Source organism: Hemicordylus capensis, chromosome 2 (genome assembly GCF_027244095.1).
Source record: "Hemicordylus capensis ecotype Gifberg chromosome 2, rHemCap1.1.pri, whole genome shotgun sequence".
In the NCBI taxonomy this organism is placed as follows: domain Eukaryota; kingdom Metazoa; phylum Chordata; class Lepidosauria; order Squamata; family Cordylidae; genus Hemicordylus; species Hemicordylus capensis.
Window position 1 is genome coordinate 244299274 of NC_069658.1, and position 16209 is coordinate 244315482.

The 16209-nt window shown below is 52.0% G+C and overlaps 1 protein-coding gene across 1 annotated transcript; it reads right to left on the reverse strand.

Annotated features, from left to right (window-relative positions):
• Nucleotides 1-9354: 9354 nt before the first annotated feature.
• LOC128344818 (uncharacterized) lies at nt 9355-14552 on the reverse strand. The gene is made up of 2 exons (XM_053295726.1): nt 12114-14552; nt 9355-11111 (listed from the first exon to the last, which is right to left on the reverse strand). Exons 1-2 carry the CDS (start codon nt 13791-13793, stop codon nt 10722-10724), a joined length of 2070 nt encoding a protein of 689 aa, XP_053151701.1. The 5' UTR covers nt 13794-14552; the 3' UTR covers nt 9355-10721.
• Between the last annotated feature and the right edge of the window lie 1657 nt (nt 14553-16209).

Genomic DNA, 16209 nt, shown 5'->3' on the forward strand with positions numbered 1-16209 from the left:
CTCTGTTGCTGCTGCGGAGTTTGGAATGTGCTCCGTGTTGAAATAAGAGCCTCCCCATCCCTGGCAACTTTTAAAAAGGCACTGAAGACACATTTATTCACCCAGACTTTTAATTAGATTTATACCATATTTTACGGACTATAAGACGCTATGGACTATAAGACGCACCTTAATTTTAATCCAGTTTTTCAGAGTTTTCAAGCTTTCCTTCTCCTCTCCCCTCCATATCCCCTCCAAGCCTTCCCACAGCACCCCGCTCTGTCCTTTCCCTTCTTCTGCCATGGAGCAGAGCAGAGTGCCTTGTTTGCAGGGCCTTAGGCCCAGAACAGAGAAAGCAAGGGCACAAACGGCTTAAGTGGACCGCTCCGCTGTGAGTGCGGCCGCTGCCAAGCATGCCTATAATTGCTTTCCATCCTTGATTTCAAATATTCTGATAAAATAAGACCTTTGTGGATTGTCTTTTACAAGGCAGGCTACACCACAGCACTTCTTTGACCACATGGCATTGCGATCTGCTGCATAAATCTGAATAACTGCAGAACACATTGTCACACATTTCTTGCCGAGGAAGCTGAAGAGGCTTTCGTTCTCTTGCTGGGTGAGCAGCAGTGAGCCCACATTGGTGACCCGCTGCGGTGGCAGGGGCTGCTGCTGGTTGTTGCTCATCGCGGCTGCCGGCGGGGCCCACTCGGGACCTCCTTCTCCACCTCCTCTTGTGCCTCTGGCGGCTTCTGCGGGCTGGCACTCGCCTGCGCGGGCTCGTCTCCATGTCAGGCCCCGCGTCCCCTCAGAGGGCGGCGGTGCAGCAGCCTCCCTCACTGCAGCAGCATCGGGGCGGCAACCGGGGGGAGCCCGGAGAGGGGGGCAGTGGGCGGGCTGACTAGGCTGCTCCCGGCAGGCCCCGGCGAGAGAGGAAGGGATGTGGGAAGCGAATCCTCCCTGCTTGCCCTTCTTCCTCCTCCTCTTCCTCCTCCTCCCCCCTCTCTTTCCCGACAAGCCCTAAACTTCCAACTTCTCCCCGGCTCCGGAGTATAAGACGCACCTGAATTTGGGCGGATATTTTTTGAGGAAAAAAGTGCGTCTTATACTCCGTAAAATACGGTAGCTTAAATTTTTAATATTGGGTTTTAAATGATTTTAATTATTAATTGATTTAATGTTTTAAATAATTTTAATTGTAAGCTGCCCAGAGACACATGTTTTGGGCAGTATAGAAATATTTTAAATAAATAAAAATATATATACTATAAATGTTGGCTATGCATTTCACTTCAGCACTGGTTTTGCATATCTAAATGTTGGAAGAACATCCAGCTAAAGGGCCCCTTTTCTGCTTTTTGAAAGTTGCATCCTTTCTCACATCAGCCATGTGAACAAACAGACCACCATCACAGGAAGTTGAAGGTTAAGGCCCTTTTGGACCGACGACAACCCCCCCTCCCCGCTACTTACTGAATTGCATGCATAGTTTCCTATGTAGTGGTTCTTCTGAGTTTCTTTGTATTTATGTGCATGACTTTCCATCTGCACTTGGAGATGGAACATTGCCATTTCAATGTCTGTACCTTCTGCTGTCTCTCCACTAAGAGAGTCAGTCCATCTTTCTTCACTGCTCCATAGGGTTGTGCATGAACTGGTTTGGAGGTCTGGTCGTTCAGCTGAATGGGGGGTGTCTGTGTGTGTTACTGTTAAGGATTGGAGACGGTGCTCTTCCCCCTCCCCATGTTTTCCCCATTGGTGCAGTGTGCAAAATAAGTCCTATAGGGTGGCAGTGTACCTACTTGCTGCCCCGGTGAGCGTTGGACTGGGCCATTGTATGTGCACACGTCACACCCACACACCGGCCACTTCCGGTCTGATGCTCACCGGGGCGGCAAGGAGGTACACTGCCGCCCTGTGGGACCAATTTTGCACACAGTGACAGTGGGGGAAATGCGGCCAGTGGTGGAAAGGTCAGCCGGGGTGGGGGTGAGGGTAAGAGCACCCTCCTCGAACCTTAAAGATAACTCCCCAACTGCTGGTTCAGCAGCCTGCTGGTCCATGCACATCCCTACTGCTGCACCCAGATTGTCTCTCCCCACCCCATTTTAACCTCTGACCTCACAAACTTCTGCTTCGCTGAACCACCCCCGTATGCTGAGACTTGCATAGAGCTTGGAATGGAACAAACATGGGACTGGCTCTCACAACCAAGAGATGAGGAAGAGCGTCCTGCCAGGCTCCAAGCCCCATCCATGCAGACTCCCGAGAAACAGTCGTGTGCTGTCAGCAGCTGGGAAGGAGAAGATTGTGATTGTGTGCTATCCGCGATCTAGGCAGGATGGGCATGAGGTACTTTTCCTCCTCCCTTGATCCAGTGTAGTGTACACAATGTGGGTTGGCTGCCATGCCACCATCATATCCAGATTGGGGCTAGCACACGATCACTTTCCCCCTCCTCCTAACCCCATTTTTGTTGACAAGGGGCTGTTTCTCAGACACACACGTGCAGCTTGGAGACTAGCTGGACGTTTCTCCTACCCATCTGATTGTCATGCGAAGAAGTCCAGTGTTTCATGTGGTTTTTAGTGGCCCTTGGTCATGATGTCTGCTTGCTAATTAACCAGTTCCTGAAATCCCCACCCCATCATTTCCCTTCAATGACTCAGGAGCCCCACTGAATATAACAAGACTTACTTCTGAGTAAAAATGCACACATGCTGTTGAGACAGCTATTAATGCCTTTTTAAAACAACTGTGGTTCTTCAGTAGGATAAAAATGCAGAATATATAGCACAAGGCTGTAACAGTGGGGGGGCGGAATTAGTGTTACACCACAAAAGAGTAATAGTGGTCACATAATCCTTCACGAAAGTGAATCTGTAGCATATAGTAAGAAATCACCAGGGCTACACAATTTGGGTCCTCTGGCTGTTTTTGGACTGTCACTCACCATGCAGGACACCACTCCACCTCCAAGCTGCAGTAAAGTCCATCTACATATTTGCCCACCGTGCAAGTATGCCTCTAGGGTTCTCATGTAAAGAACAGACATAGTAACCTCCATGCTCAAAGGCAGGAAGGCACCGAATACCAGTTGCAGGGGAGAAACAGCAAGAGAGAGGGCTTGCCTTCATTTCTTGCCTGTGGGCTTCCCAGAGGCATCTTGTGGGCCACTTTGGGAAGCAGGTTGCTGGACTAGATGGGCCTTGAGCTTGATCACGTGAGGCTGTTCTAATACCAGATGCACACAGTTTAAAAATGGATTTTTTTGCGTGTATTCTTTCCAATTCTCCCCTTTTCCATGCAGAAAAACAATTGCTATGGGGCAGCCATACAGTTTATTATTCCAAGCCTGCCTCAGGCATCTCCAAGAGTTCTGAACCCTTGTTTGGCAGTGATGAGTGGACTTTGGGTTTTTGGTCCTTCATGGGGCACCTCACAAAAACAGTGTTGCACTATAGAAAGTTCCAGGATAAAATTAGTGGGGCCCAGTTCGTGTTGCTGAACTTCTGCCTGCAGAACATTGATGAAAAGAGGAATGGGAGAGAATTAATTCAAGTAGGTAGCCAACTGCCAGTTTAATAGGCATGTTTAAAAGAGAGAGAGAGAGAGAGGGTGAGAGAGAGGGCGATATCCTAAACACATGCAAAGAATATCCATGTACTAATTAAAAACAAAAAAACAAAACCCAATTCCCAGAGAAGGAACAGAATAGCCCTATTTGCATCCTGAACTCACATTTTGGTTTGCAGCAGCAAACATGCCCCACCTTTTCCTGCTCCTGACATGCCTTATGAGGCATCTGAGTGCTACTATCTCACTACAGGAAAGCTAATGATGTTGTAGTCCCAGATACAGAGTAAGAAACACGGACTCTCCCATCATTCAGCATGCTGGCTGGGCTGTAAAAACATAACACAAATATGGACCGTGGAAAAGTCATTCATGACTCGCCCATAGTCCATGGGAACACAAATTATAGGAAATTCTACACTTCTTAGCATCTTCTGAGTTGATGGTCCCAAAGACAAGGGAGGCAAGCTACTGCTAAGATCTTAGCCCCTGGGTTGGGAGAAACTGGAGAGAGTATTGTCATTCAGCATTTACTGCAGTGTTCCATAAAACCTCCATCATCCCTACTCTGTCTGGAGTCAGGATATGTTTGAAGCCTACTCTGAGAAGAGCAGAAGCAGATTTGGGGAGGCAAGCAAGCTTTTCTATATAAACAACCACCACTCCCTTTCCCTTCAAACAAACCTAGAGGAGGAGGGGAGATTCTGAGGGGCTGGTTTCTCTGTGAAGGAAGAAGTCCCATTGTGTCTGGCTAAGGGCTGGCATTTAGTTGTTGTTTCTCTCTGCCAGGAGAGGGACAGAGGGAGCAGTCAGTTAGGGCTGTAGTGAGTCACACTTGGTGGGAGGGGCCACATTCCCATGAGCCACATTCCTGTTTCAGTTTGAAGTCCATTCTCTCGATAAGAGGTGAATGCCCGAGAGCTTAGTGAACAGAGATAGCAAACTGGTCATTTGAGTTTTGCATAGAACTTAGTGGGGAAGTATGCGGGGCAGCCTGAAATAAGTCCCCTTGATCACAGGGAACCCAGTGGGAAGAGAAGGTAAGTACCACTTCCTCCTTCAATTTTTGAGAAAGAATGTTTGGACAATTAAATACCTGACCAATACAGCCAAGAACTATCTTTCTAATAAACTATCTCTACATACTGTCAACTGCCAACAAAACCAGCGATGAAGATAGAAAGCCAGCAGGGAAGGGGGTGTTGCACAGAGTGGCATGTATGTCTATTTGCTCCATGGACAGAAGTAATAGGTGTGCCCTCGGTGCAAAGAGCTCCTGGCTCTCAGGGTACAAGTTCATTCCCTCGAGACCAAGGTGGTGGATCTGGAGAAGGCCAGAGAGACATGGAGATGAGACATTCAGGGACGTGGTAGAGGCATCCCACTCCAAGGATGATAACTCCTCAGCCGTCAGGGAGAATGAAGGTCTCAGGGAAGGAGGACATCAGTCTGAGGAAGAGGGAAATGCTTCTTTAGAATGGACCCCTTCTGTGGATGATGATGTTGGAAGTTAAAGGACTTTGCACTGTCTCTTATCTCAGACAGTGGAGGACAGACTAGTGAGTCAGAGGGCTAGAGGGTCAAGACATTGGTCACCCCTTCTCCATTGCTCTGACACTATCCCTTTGAAATGTGGATTGGTACTCTTAGGGATTAACTTCCTTCCTCTCTTCTCTTCCCTACCTGTCCTTCTACCTTGCAACATGGCAAGCTCCTCTCCCTGCACCATGTGTGCAGAGAAGATGCAGAATCCATCTGCATACAGCTAGATAGATAGATTAGAGATCCTAACTCCTCACTTTCCTATCTAGAATGGAGTTTCTTAATAAATGCCTTATATATTGATTTGAAACTATGAATTGGCTCCAAGTTACTTTACTCTCAGCATACCCGCATGCCTAAGTAAATTCTGCTGTGTTGTGCCTCTGTGCACTCTGCTATAATGAGAAAGGGATTCTCTCACCACAGAGAATTTCCAACAGGTTATGGGCCCAGTATTTTGAACTGCGTGTACTGCAACCAGAGAGTTAGGTTTGTTCCAGGAGATCCAGTGAGATCTAGTGTGGACACTTTGAATTGCTAACTTGCAGCAACTGCCTTTTGGAGCCAGTGAGGATGGCTACTTACCTAGAGGGAAAACTCAGGCTGACTATCTTGAACGCAGACAATTATTTAGAATGGAAAACTCGCTTGAGGCTTGCACTGAAAGCAATAGGACTCCAAAAAGTTACTGAGGAAGACCCCCCCCCCCCCGCAGATGGAATCACAGCTGCTGAGAAAACTGCCAAAGAAAATTGGCTGATCAAGGATGCGAAAGCTGGAGCTTTGTTCGCAGCTTCTGTGAGTAAAAATTATCTTTACACGATATGTGATCTTGGAACCTCAAAGGAAATGCTAAGCAAGCTAGATTCCTTGCATATGAAGAAGGGGTGGGAATACACCTTTAACTTAAGAAAATGCAGGATTTCCAGTATGAAGATGGGACTGTTTTGCTTCATATATGGGATTTCTAGAAGATTTCTTTTTTCAGTTAAAAGCGGCAGGGGAGGAATTTACAGAGAGTCAGAAGCTGGAAGCTCTGTTCCAAAGCATGCCCCCCAGCCTTAGCAGTATAACCGGCCAATTGGAAACCCACACCAATCTAAGCTTTGAGGAAGCAGTACAAACATTATCTTCTGAAGGAAACAGAAGGAAAGTTTTGAATTCACGCTATGAAAGTGAATTGGCAAGTAACTTTGCTCTTAAAGCAACAATTGGTCATTCCAGTGGAAAACCAAGGTGGGGCGGGAATGCTGCAAGAGGAAACCGCATGGGCCCCCCACATTTACATACAAAGAGATCTGGCTTCATTGCCAAGGAAAATCTGTCCAGAGAGAGAGGTCACATGACTGCCAGCAGAGAGACTGCTCCTGAAATGAGGCCAACTGGGACTAATGCCTTTAGATGTTTTCTGTGTAACCAATTTGGCCACAAGGTGGCAAACTGTCCCAAGAATCAGACAAGAAGGACTGATTTTACTAAGAGGAATGTAAATCAGGATTTTAAGTTTACAGAAAGATATTTGAACAAAAGCTTTAATGTTTGCTTGATGCAAAGCGATAGAAGGTTCATTTTTTGGGATACTGGTTCTTCTGTTCATACGTCAAATAATTTGGATTTCTATACTGAACTGTTTGATATTCCTGAAGAGACTGTTTATTTGGGCAATCATACTACAATTAAAGCCAAGAAGAAAGGTGAAGGAGTTTTGTATTGTAAGTTACTGGATGGATCTGTTAAACCATTTTTTTCTTAAAGGTGTTTTGAATATCCCTGACTTCTCAAGTTCCTTGATTTCAATATCCAAGCTAGAGAAACAAGGCTGTGAACTGTATATTAAAGATGGACAATGTGTTGTTACCCAGAATGGAGAAGTTTGCCTTGTAGGCTCTAAATCCAAAGCCCTTTATCGTATAGAGGAGCAATCTGTATTGAAGACAGACAGAGAAAGACCAGCCCAGTCCAAACCTGAGGCATACCAGCCTAATGAAGTGAACCTTGCTAAGTCATGCCTGCATGAAAACTGCTTGCAACTGTGGCATAGACGCCTAGGACACAGGAGCTATGAGTCAATCCAGAACATGAAGGAAAAGGGATTAGCTAATGGCATTGATTTTGTACCATGTAACATTGTAACTAACTGTGTTTGTTGTCTTGAGTCCAAAGCAGTTAACAAGCCATTTCCTAAGCAGAGTGAAAGGAAGACCGGAAGACCCCTAGAGCTGATCCACAGCGATATATCTGGACCACTACCAGCAACCATAGGTAATCAAAAATATTTTCTAACAATAACAGATGATTTCTCATGATACACGTGTGTGTTTCTACTAAAAGAGATATCACAGATGCTGGAGAAACTACAGGACTATGTGGCCATGGCAAGCAACAAATTTGGCTGGAAGCCAAAGATCCTACACACAGACAATGGAGGAGAATATATGTCCAACGCCACACAGCAGTTCCTGAGAGAACATGGAATCGTGCATCAAACCACGGTAGCTTATTGCCCATCCCAAAATGGAATCTCAGAAAGAAAGAACAGAAGTCTATTGGATATGGTAAGATGCATGCTTGCTGACGCACACCTCCCACAGAAATTCTGGGGAGAAGGCATCATGACTGCTGCATACATACAAAACAGAATGCACACAAAGCCTATAGGAACAACACCATATGAACTTTGGCATGGTCATAAGCCGTCCATGATGCATCTGCGTGTCTTTGGAAGCACGGCTTACTCATACATCCCAAAGGAAAAAAGGACTAAGTTAAGGGCTAGGGCCACAAAAGGGATTTTTGTAGGCTACTCAGCACAATCCAAAGGCTACAGAATTATGGATCCTGACACCAACAAGATAACCATAAACAGAGCGGTGTATTTTGATGAGAATGAAAGAGCTACACCTTCAGAGGGGGCCTACACCGAAGCAAGCAACCAGACCAAACACCCTGATAACTGGATTATGCTTCCTGATCTCAGAGGAACTGAGGAGGAGGAGACAGCAGATCCAGATCCAACCACACTCGACACAGAGACCCCCAGCGATCCACAAGACACACCCGAGGTAATGGGAGAGACCACAGAGGGTGAAGTGAGGCAATCAACGCACTCAAACAGAGGTGTTCCAGCTCCAAGACTGTCCTACCTCGCAAGAATGGCGGAACAACCAGAACCTTCATCATGGGAGGAAATATCCCAGCTACCACAACCAGAAGCCCCGAAGTGGAAACAAGCTGCAATTGAAGAGCTTGAGGCTCTACAGAAAAACAAAACCTGGACTCTTACTAAGTTACCTCAAGGAAGGAAAGTTATAGGCTGCAAATGGGTTTTCAGACTCAAACATGATGCTGATGGTGAGATTCAGCACTACAAAGCCAGATTAGTAGCAAAAGGATACTCACAGAAATATGGAGAACATTATGATGAAACCTTTGCACCAGTGGTTAAACATACCACAGTAAGGACTCTGTTTATTGCTGCTAGCAAAGAAATGCATGTTGAACACCTAGATGTGAAAACTGCATTCTTGCATGGTAAACTGGAAGAGGACATTTACATGCAACAACCACCAGGTTTCTTAGAGAAAGGCAAAGAGGACTCTGTATGCAAACTGCAAAAGAGCATTTATGGTTTAATACAGGCTGCCAGAGCATGGAACATAAAACTAAATGATATGCTGCTTCAAGCAAACTTCAAAAGAAGCAACATGGATCCCTGCCTATACACGAGGTGCATAGATGGCAAGTGGACCTACATTTTGGCGTATGTTGATGATTTGATTCTTGCCTATGAAAATCCAGATGACAGCAAGGAAATAATGCATTATCTGAACAGAGATGTGGAAGTCAAGCGACTTGGCAACATTGCACATTACTTGGGCATTCAAGTACAAAGAGAGAAAGATGGAAGTTTCCTCATCAACCAAGAACAGAAAATCAAAGACTTGATAAACCTGCTCAGACTGGAAAATGTGAATCCTACACCAACTCCAATGGAAATGAACTACATAAAGCAAGAAGATCAAACTGAGCCACTATCTGACAACCATAGATATCGTGAAGCATTGGGTAAGCTTTTATACATTAGTACACTCACTAGGCCAGATATTAGCACAGCAGTTGGCTTACTTTGCAGAAAGACTGCATCACCAACAGTCAAGGACTGTTGCACCCAGACCCAAGGAGACACGGACACAGAAGTATTATGGAGGAACTGGTCACTTTATTAGGGGTACAAGGTTTTAAGACAGTGCCTGCACAGGCACGGCAGCTGGGGTGAATCTCATGGCACAGACACCTCGGCTCCAGGCGGCCCACCTTCCAGAAGGGGGCGCCCTTCGTTGCCGACCTAAGGTCAGGACCCTGCAATTTACATCACCTGTCCGACGCTGTAAAGCCATACGGAAGGGTGTCGGTTGCAGGGAGGTGGGAGCAAGGCAGCATCCCTGATCTGTAAAGCCTCAAGGGATCTGCCCCTCCACCTTACAGCTAAAGCTTACCTAAGGTGCCGCACCGCATCAGCCGCTCACCTCCGCACTGTGCCCGCCAACCCCGTGGTAAAAGTGACCACAAGCTATTCCCTGGCTAACTAATCAGTCCCGCTAAGCAACCTTGCTACTAACTGGTATAGGTTGAGGCAGGCGAAAAAAGGTGCACGCTAAGGCCAATCAAGCGTATACCCAAAAAATTCCTGCCCGGCCCCAAACGGCGACCAGCAAAGCCCAACCTATGCCAGAGGGAGGGAGGGAGGGTGCTCGGTCAGGGAAGGACTGAGCCGGCACAGGCCTGCTGCCGGTTCACTGCTGCTAGCCCCGCCTCCGAGACGGAGCCGGGCCAATGGGAGCTAGCTCCCAGTGCCACGTGCTCCAGGGGGTGGGGCTGAGGGCAAACAAGCCGCGCAGCCTAGAGCGGCTGCGATCGGCTGGCTTGCACCCAGACCCAAGGAGACACGGACACAGAAGTATTATGGAGGAACTGGTCACTTTATTAGGGGTACAAGGTTTTAAGACAGTGCCTGCACAGGCATGGCAGCTGGGGTTGGCATTCAGAGCAGCAACAGTGCGGGCTCGGATGGGGGGGGGCCACCACGTGGCCACCCCCGCCCTAGAATCTCATGGCACAGACACCTCGGCTCCAGGCGGCCCACCTTCCAGAAGGGGGCGCCCTTCGTTGCCGACCTAAGGTCAGGACCCTGCAATTTACATCACCTGTCCGACGCTGTAAAGCCATACGGAAGGGTGTCGGTTGCAGGGAGGTGGGAGCAAGGCAGCATCCCTGATCTGTAAAGCCTCAAGGGATCTGCCCCTCCACCTTACAGCTAAAGCTTACCTAAGGTGCCGCACCGCATCAACCGCTCACCTCCGCACTGTGCCCGCCACAGCGGGCGTCAGCCTAGCTTGACGCCCCGCCACCCCACAGGCCTAACAGCACTGTTGCCAACCCCAGCCGCAGATCGTCTAAGAAATACCTCATACCAAGGGGGGACAAGTGCACCCCATCACCCCTGAATAACTGGGGGAGCGAGAACGCAATGTCGTTGTGTGGGATGCACCCACCCCCCTTTGAGGCGATGAAGCGCGCCATGGCCGCGTTCACCCCGCGCCTAGCCCTATCTACCTTGTTCTGCTTCACCGCCCCCCTCCAGACTCGCCGCTGAGTGATGTCAGACCAGATGACCACCAGCCCCGGGCACCAGGAGAGGGCGACCACCAGGTCCTGGGCAATCTGTCTTGAGAGCGAAATGCCAGACTGGTCCACCAGGTCGTTGCCTCCAAAATGCAGCAGCAGGACATCCGGGACAGGATTCCCTTCCAGGAACTCGTGCAGCATCGGCAGGAACTGGGCCCTCCGCATGCCCCGCCGGCCAAGCCACTCCACAGTGGCCCAACGCCCCAAACCAAGCTGGGTTCCAGGGTCGGCGCTCTGCGCCCACTTGCGTGCCCAGAAAATGAAGGAATGGCCCAGTATGAGGACTCTTGCGCGCTGCCCGGCCGCCCTCGGCCCAGCCGACTGAGGCCCTGCGCAAGAGGAGAAAGCGTTAGGAGTGGCACAAATAAATGGTTCGTGGGTGGGGGTGGGGTGGGGCAGAATTTATGCGCCCATCTACCGCACGTATCGGCGGTAAGCCGCTGACCGCCACCTGCCCAGCCGCCGGATTTCCGGGCCCGAATAACCCATCCGAGCAGCCATGGAAGCCGCCCCAATCCGAAAGGAGTGGGGGGCCAGATCCTGGGTAGGCACCCCCGCCGCCACAAAGGCTCTCCTCATCACCGCCCAAAACTGGAATTGGGTCACGTGGCGCCCATTAGCGTGGATAAAGAGGCACCCCATAGCTGAACCCCTGGCCTCCGTGTAGTCCTCCAGTGCACGGACTGGGCACAAGCCCGGGTCGCCAGCGGCATGCAGCGCGACACTCTGCCCCTTGCCTCTCTGATCTGTTTTTGAAAACCTAAGGTGCAGTACCACCCGGGAAGCACCCACGGTGAGGTCACTGAATTGAAGTACCCTACTCGTGGGGCCGCGCCTGCTCCTGGGGAACATCTCTCCAACCCTAAAGGCCCCGAAGAAAGCAACCAAGGCTGCCGCCCTGAACAGGACCTCCTCATAAGGAGACGCACAAACCCCGGCAAGTTGCCGCAGTGCCAGCTGCAGTGCCTCTGGGGTGACCGGCCTACGTCGGTCAGGTTGCACGGGCGTCTCCCTCGCCCAGCCCTCCAGCATGCGCCGGACCCTGAAGTCCCCAGAATGGTCGGGGAGGCCCCTTGCTTTCCCAAAGAAAGCCAGCGCAGCCAAATGGCCGGCCATGGTGCTCACCGCCAGCCCCTGGGCACGGAGGTGCACCAGGTACTGCATCAGCTGTTCCGGCGGCACAGGCCACACATGGACCAATCCTACCTGAGCTCTAAACTGCAGAAAGGCCCTGACCCTTTTGTCGTAGGCAACCCGTGTCCTGGGCGCTATGGAGGCTTGGATGGCCCTAAACGCCTCTACATCCCAAGGTTCCACAACCATTCGGGCACCTGCTCGGGCTCCTTGGCGGCTCCAGGTGCCAGCTTCCGGAAGCGCTGCATCTGGAAGCGAGACAGGGCATCTGCCACCTCGTTCTGCACCCCTGGAACATGCTGGGCGGTGAAGAGCGTGTTATGGCGAAGGCATGTTAGAACCAGGGCCCGCACCAGCCCCATCACCCTCTGTGATTTGGAAGTCTGGCTATTAATAATCTGAACCACGGCCAAATTATCGCACCAGAAACGCACGACCGAGTCCTTGAAGGACTCGGCCCAAATGTGCACCGCCACCACAATGGGGAAGAGTTCGAGGAAGGTGAGATCCCTTGTGATTCCCCGTTCCGACCAGCTGCCCGGCCATCGTTCCGTGCACCAGCGCCCTCTCAGGTACAGGCCGAACCCAAGGCCGCCCGCGGCGTCTGACTGAACCTGGAAGTCGGCCTCGAGCAGCTGGGAAGAACGCCAGAATGACACCCCATTAAAGGACTCCAGGAACCTGAGCCAGAGCCCCATATCCTCCCTCATGGCAGTAGACACCCTAATGAGGAAATGGGGTCGATTACACCCCACCATGGCGTCACACAGGCGCCTTAGAAAGGGGCGGCCTGGAGCCACCACCCTGCAAGCGAAGTTCAGGTGGCCAACCAGCGATTGCAATTTGCGTAGCGTTACCTTCCTAGCCTCTCTGCATTCCCTGAGCAATTCCCTCATGATGCCGAGCTTGTCCCCGGGGAGGCGTGAGAGCTGTCCCACCGTGTCCAGCTCTATCCCCAGAAATGTAAGCTTCGTGGTCGGGCCCTCTGTCTTGTCCTTAGCCAGTGGCACCCCCAGATCCCCGCAGAGTGCCCTGAATGAGCGCAGTAAGTGTAGGCATTGGCCAGAGCCCTCCCTTCCTCCGAAAATAAAGTCATCTAAATAGTGAGCGGAGGAGCGTAGCCCCGCCCTCCGGCGCAGTGCCCATTCCAGCATAGAGCTGAAAGCCTCAAAGGCCGCACAGGAGACCGAGCATCCCATGGGGAGGGCTCTGTCGATGTAAAATCCCCCTTTAAATGCGAAGCCCAAAAGGTCAAAGTCATCAGGGTGCACGGGCAGGAGGCGGAAGGCGGATTCAATGTCGCACTTCGCCATCAGTGCCCGAGGCCCGCAGCCCCTGATCATGGCCACAGCCTCATCAAACGATGTATACCGTACTGAGCAAAGGTCCGCCGGTATCCCATCGTTAACCAAGTCGCCCCTTGGGTAGGACAGGTGGTGGATAAGCCTATACTCTCCCGGCGCCTTCTTAGGGACCACGCCCAAAGGGGATACCCGCAATGTTGGCAGTGGCAGCCTGTCAAAGGGGCCCAGCACCCTCCCCAGAGACACCTCCTTGGCTATCTTTTTCGCTACTATGTGTTCCATCCCCCTAACCGATTTTAGGTTGCGTGCAAAACTATGGACCCGCCTGGATTGGCACAGAATCCTAAACCCCTTCACAAAACCGTCCTCAATATAGCGTGCGCGCTCCCTGTTGGGGTAGTCACGCAGCAGCCTCCGGAGCAACGGGATTTTAATTGGGCTGGGGCCCTTTTCCAGCCGTGGCTGCTGGGCCCTTTGCCCCTCCCGGGCCTTGGTATCCCCCTTTTCCCCTAAGGGCTTTGGCCCGCTGGCAGTAGATACTGGCGTGCCGCCCACCGCAGAAGCCACAGTCATGCCGGTACTTGCACGGGGAGCGGGCACACTTCCCGTTCTTGTTAAATTCCCAGCACACCAGGGGACCTTGAACCCCCTGTGCGCCTGAGGCCGAAGCCGCTGACGCTGCCAGTGTTTTGGAAATGAGGTGCCCGCTGTCGGCGCGCTCGCCAACCAAGGGCCTCGCGGGTGTCATAATCTGAAGCCATAACTCGGGGTGCTGCCTTTCCCAGGATATACCCGCATTGCTGGAGGCGCGCTCGCGGAACGCTTGGTCGTAGCGCTCCCAGGCATTACCAGCAAAGTCCATGAAGGCTCTGTGTATAATATCAAAATACTTAACGAGAGCGGGGCCCCGCTCTGGATATTTCTGCATCAGAACACCCATGTAGATTGTGTACCCCGAAACCCAATTTGCCCAATTATGCTCAATGGGCTTCCGCTTTGTCCTCTCCTTGTCCTTCCCCTGGGACCCCTCCTTCTCCAGTGGCTCCGGCTCCTTGAAGAGCAATTGGAACACGTCAATGCACTCTCCTTTCCAAATCCGTTCCTTAACTGCTGGAAGGAGGTGGTCCCCCAAGGGTACGGGCCCATCCCCAGTATGCCAAGCAGAGCTGAACTGCGCCGTTGGCCCCTGGGTGGGCAAAGCAGCGCTCCCCCCTTGCCAGACCTGATTACAGGTGGCGTGTGGAGATGCCCAGTTAACTGGCCCTGGGAACCACCCGTATGGTCCGTAGGGGGTGCTAAAGGGCAGTCCCCACGGCCAGGCCCCCTGTGGGGACTCACCATTGTCGTCCCTGCCGTCTCCCGGTCCTGAGTCCGCCGGTTGTGTCGTGATCCCCGCTGGTTCCTTGTGGGCAGTTCCCGCCGCCGCCTCCAAAGCTGCTAGACGGTCAGCAAAGCCCTGCATTAGTTTTGCCTTCTTTTCCGCCCTGTTTGACTTTTTTGCATGTGGGGGCACCCCCGAAGGCCCCCCGCCCGCCTCGTCGCCCTCTAGAGTGGTGCGCTGCCTCTCAAGGGCCTGCAGCCGTGCTATAAACGCCCTGATGGCGCCCAGTTCCAAATCGCCCTCATCGTCGGAGGAGGATTCGGCGGGTGCGTTTGGCCTCTTAGGTGGCCGCGTTGGCTTGCCACCCTTCTTGGCTGGAGCCTTCCCACCCTTTTTAACTGGGGCTTTCTTAACTGGGGCTTTCTTAGGGCCCATGTCCCAAAGGATGAAGCTTATGGGCCTGTACCCTGCCCTCAAGTGCGTAAACGAGTGACCTGGCCGGCGCAAGGCCTGACTGAGGCCTACGCTGGCAAGGAAGGCCTATGAGTCACAGCGCCTGCCCCACCTAGCCGTGGTAAGGCCCAGCCCCACTGAAAGGCCCCCAAATGGAGCTTAGGCCCGGCTGGGGAGGCCCACGAGCCCACCAGGGAGGCCTAGTCAATGCAGGCCCCCAAAATGGGTGTGTGTGGGGGGTTAGGCCCTACAGGCCCGACAATAAAGGCAAAGGCCGCCCTTAGCAGAAGGCCTAAACGGGCCCTGGGTTGAAGGGGTTCACACAGTTCAAGCCAACACCCCCAACGTCCAATCAACCCTCCCCCCAGATGACCGGGTTAGTCAACTGCCCCCCCGCTGAAGGCCTGGCACGGCCTACTGAGGGCCTGGGGCGGCCTGCTGCCCTCACTCGATGCCGGGCAGCTTGGGCCTGCCGGGGCCTAGAAGCCCTTGTGTGGAGAGGCCCGAAGATCAAAGGCCGTTCCGAGGAGGACTTAAAAGCCTCTCCTGTGATCCCCCCAGAGCCCGTTACCACAGGCAGCCGGGCTACAGAGGCCCTGGCCGCCGAGCCGCTCCAATCCGCTGCTCGCTCGAAGGGCCGCTGCACTGCTCCCCGACGTTCCGCTCCCGTGGGCCTCCTGCTCCGGCTTCCGATTCGGGTACCCAGCCGGCCACGTGGAGGCCCCGAAGCCGAGCAGCAGCACGTCCTTCCTTCTGCTTGGTCAGGGAAGGACTGAGCCGGCACAGGCCTGCTGCCGGTTCACTGCTGCTAGCCCCGCCTCCGAGACGGAGCCGGGCCAATGGGAGCTAGCTCCCAGTGCCACGTGCTCCAGGGGGTGGGGCTGAGGGCAAACAAGCCGCGCAGCCTAGAGCGGCTGCGATCGGCTGGCGAATGCAATTAAGAGACTTGTTAGGTACCTAAAAGGTACTGCACACTTTAAGCTCAAGCTACCAGCTAACAGTCAACCAAAACTAGAAGCAAACATAGATGCAGACTGGGGTGGAGACCTAACAGAAAGGAAATCCACCAGCGGTCACATAATTTTCTATGGAGATGGAGCCATAAGCTGGTCAAGAACAAAGCAAGACATAGTAGCATCATCAACCACTGAAGCAGAATATGTATCAGCTGCACAGGGCAGTCACGAGATACAATGGCTGTGTCAACTACTGAAG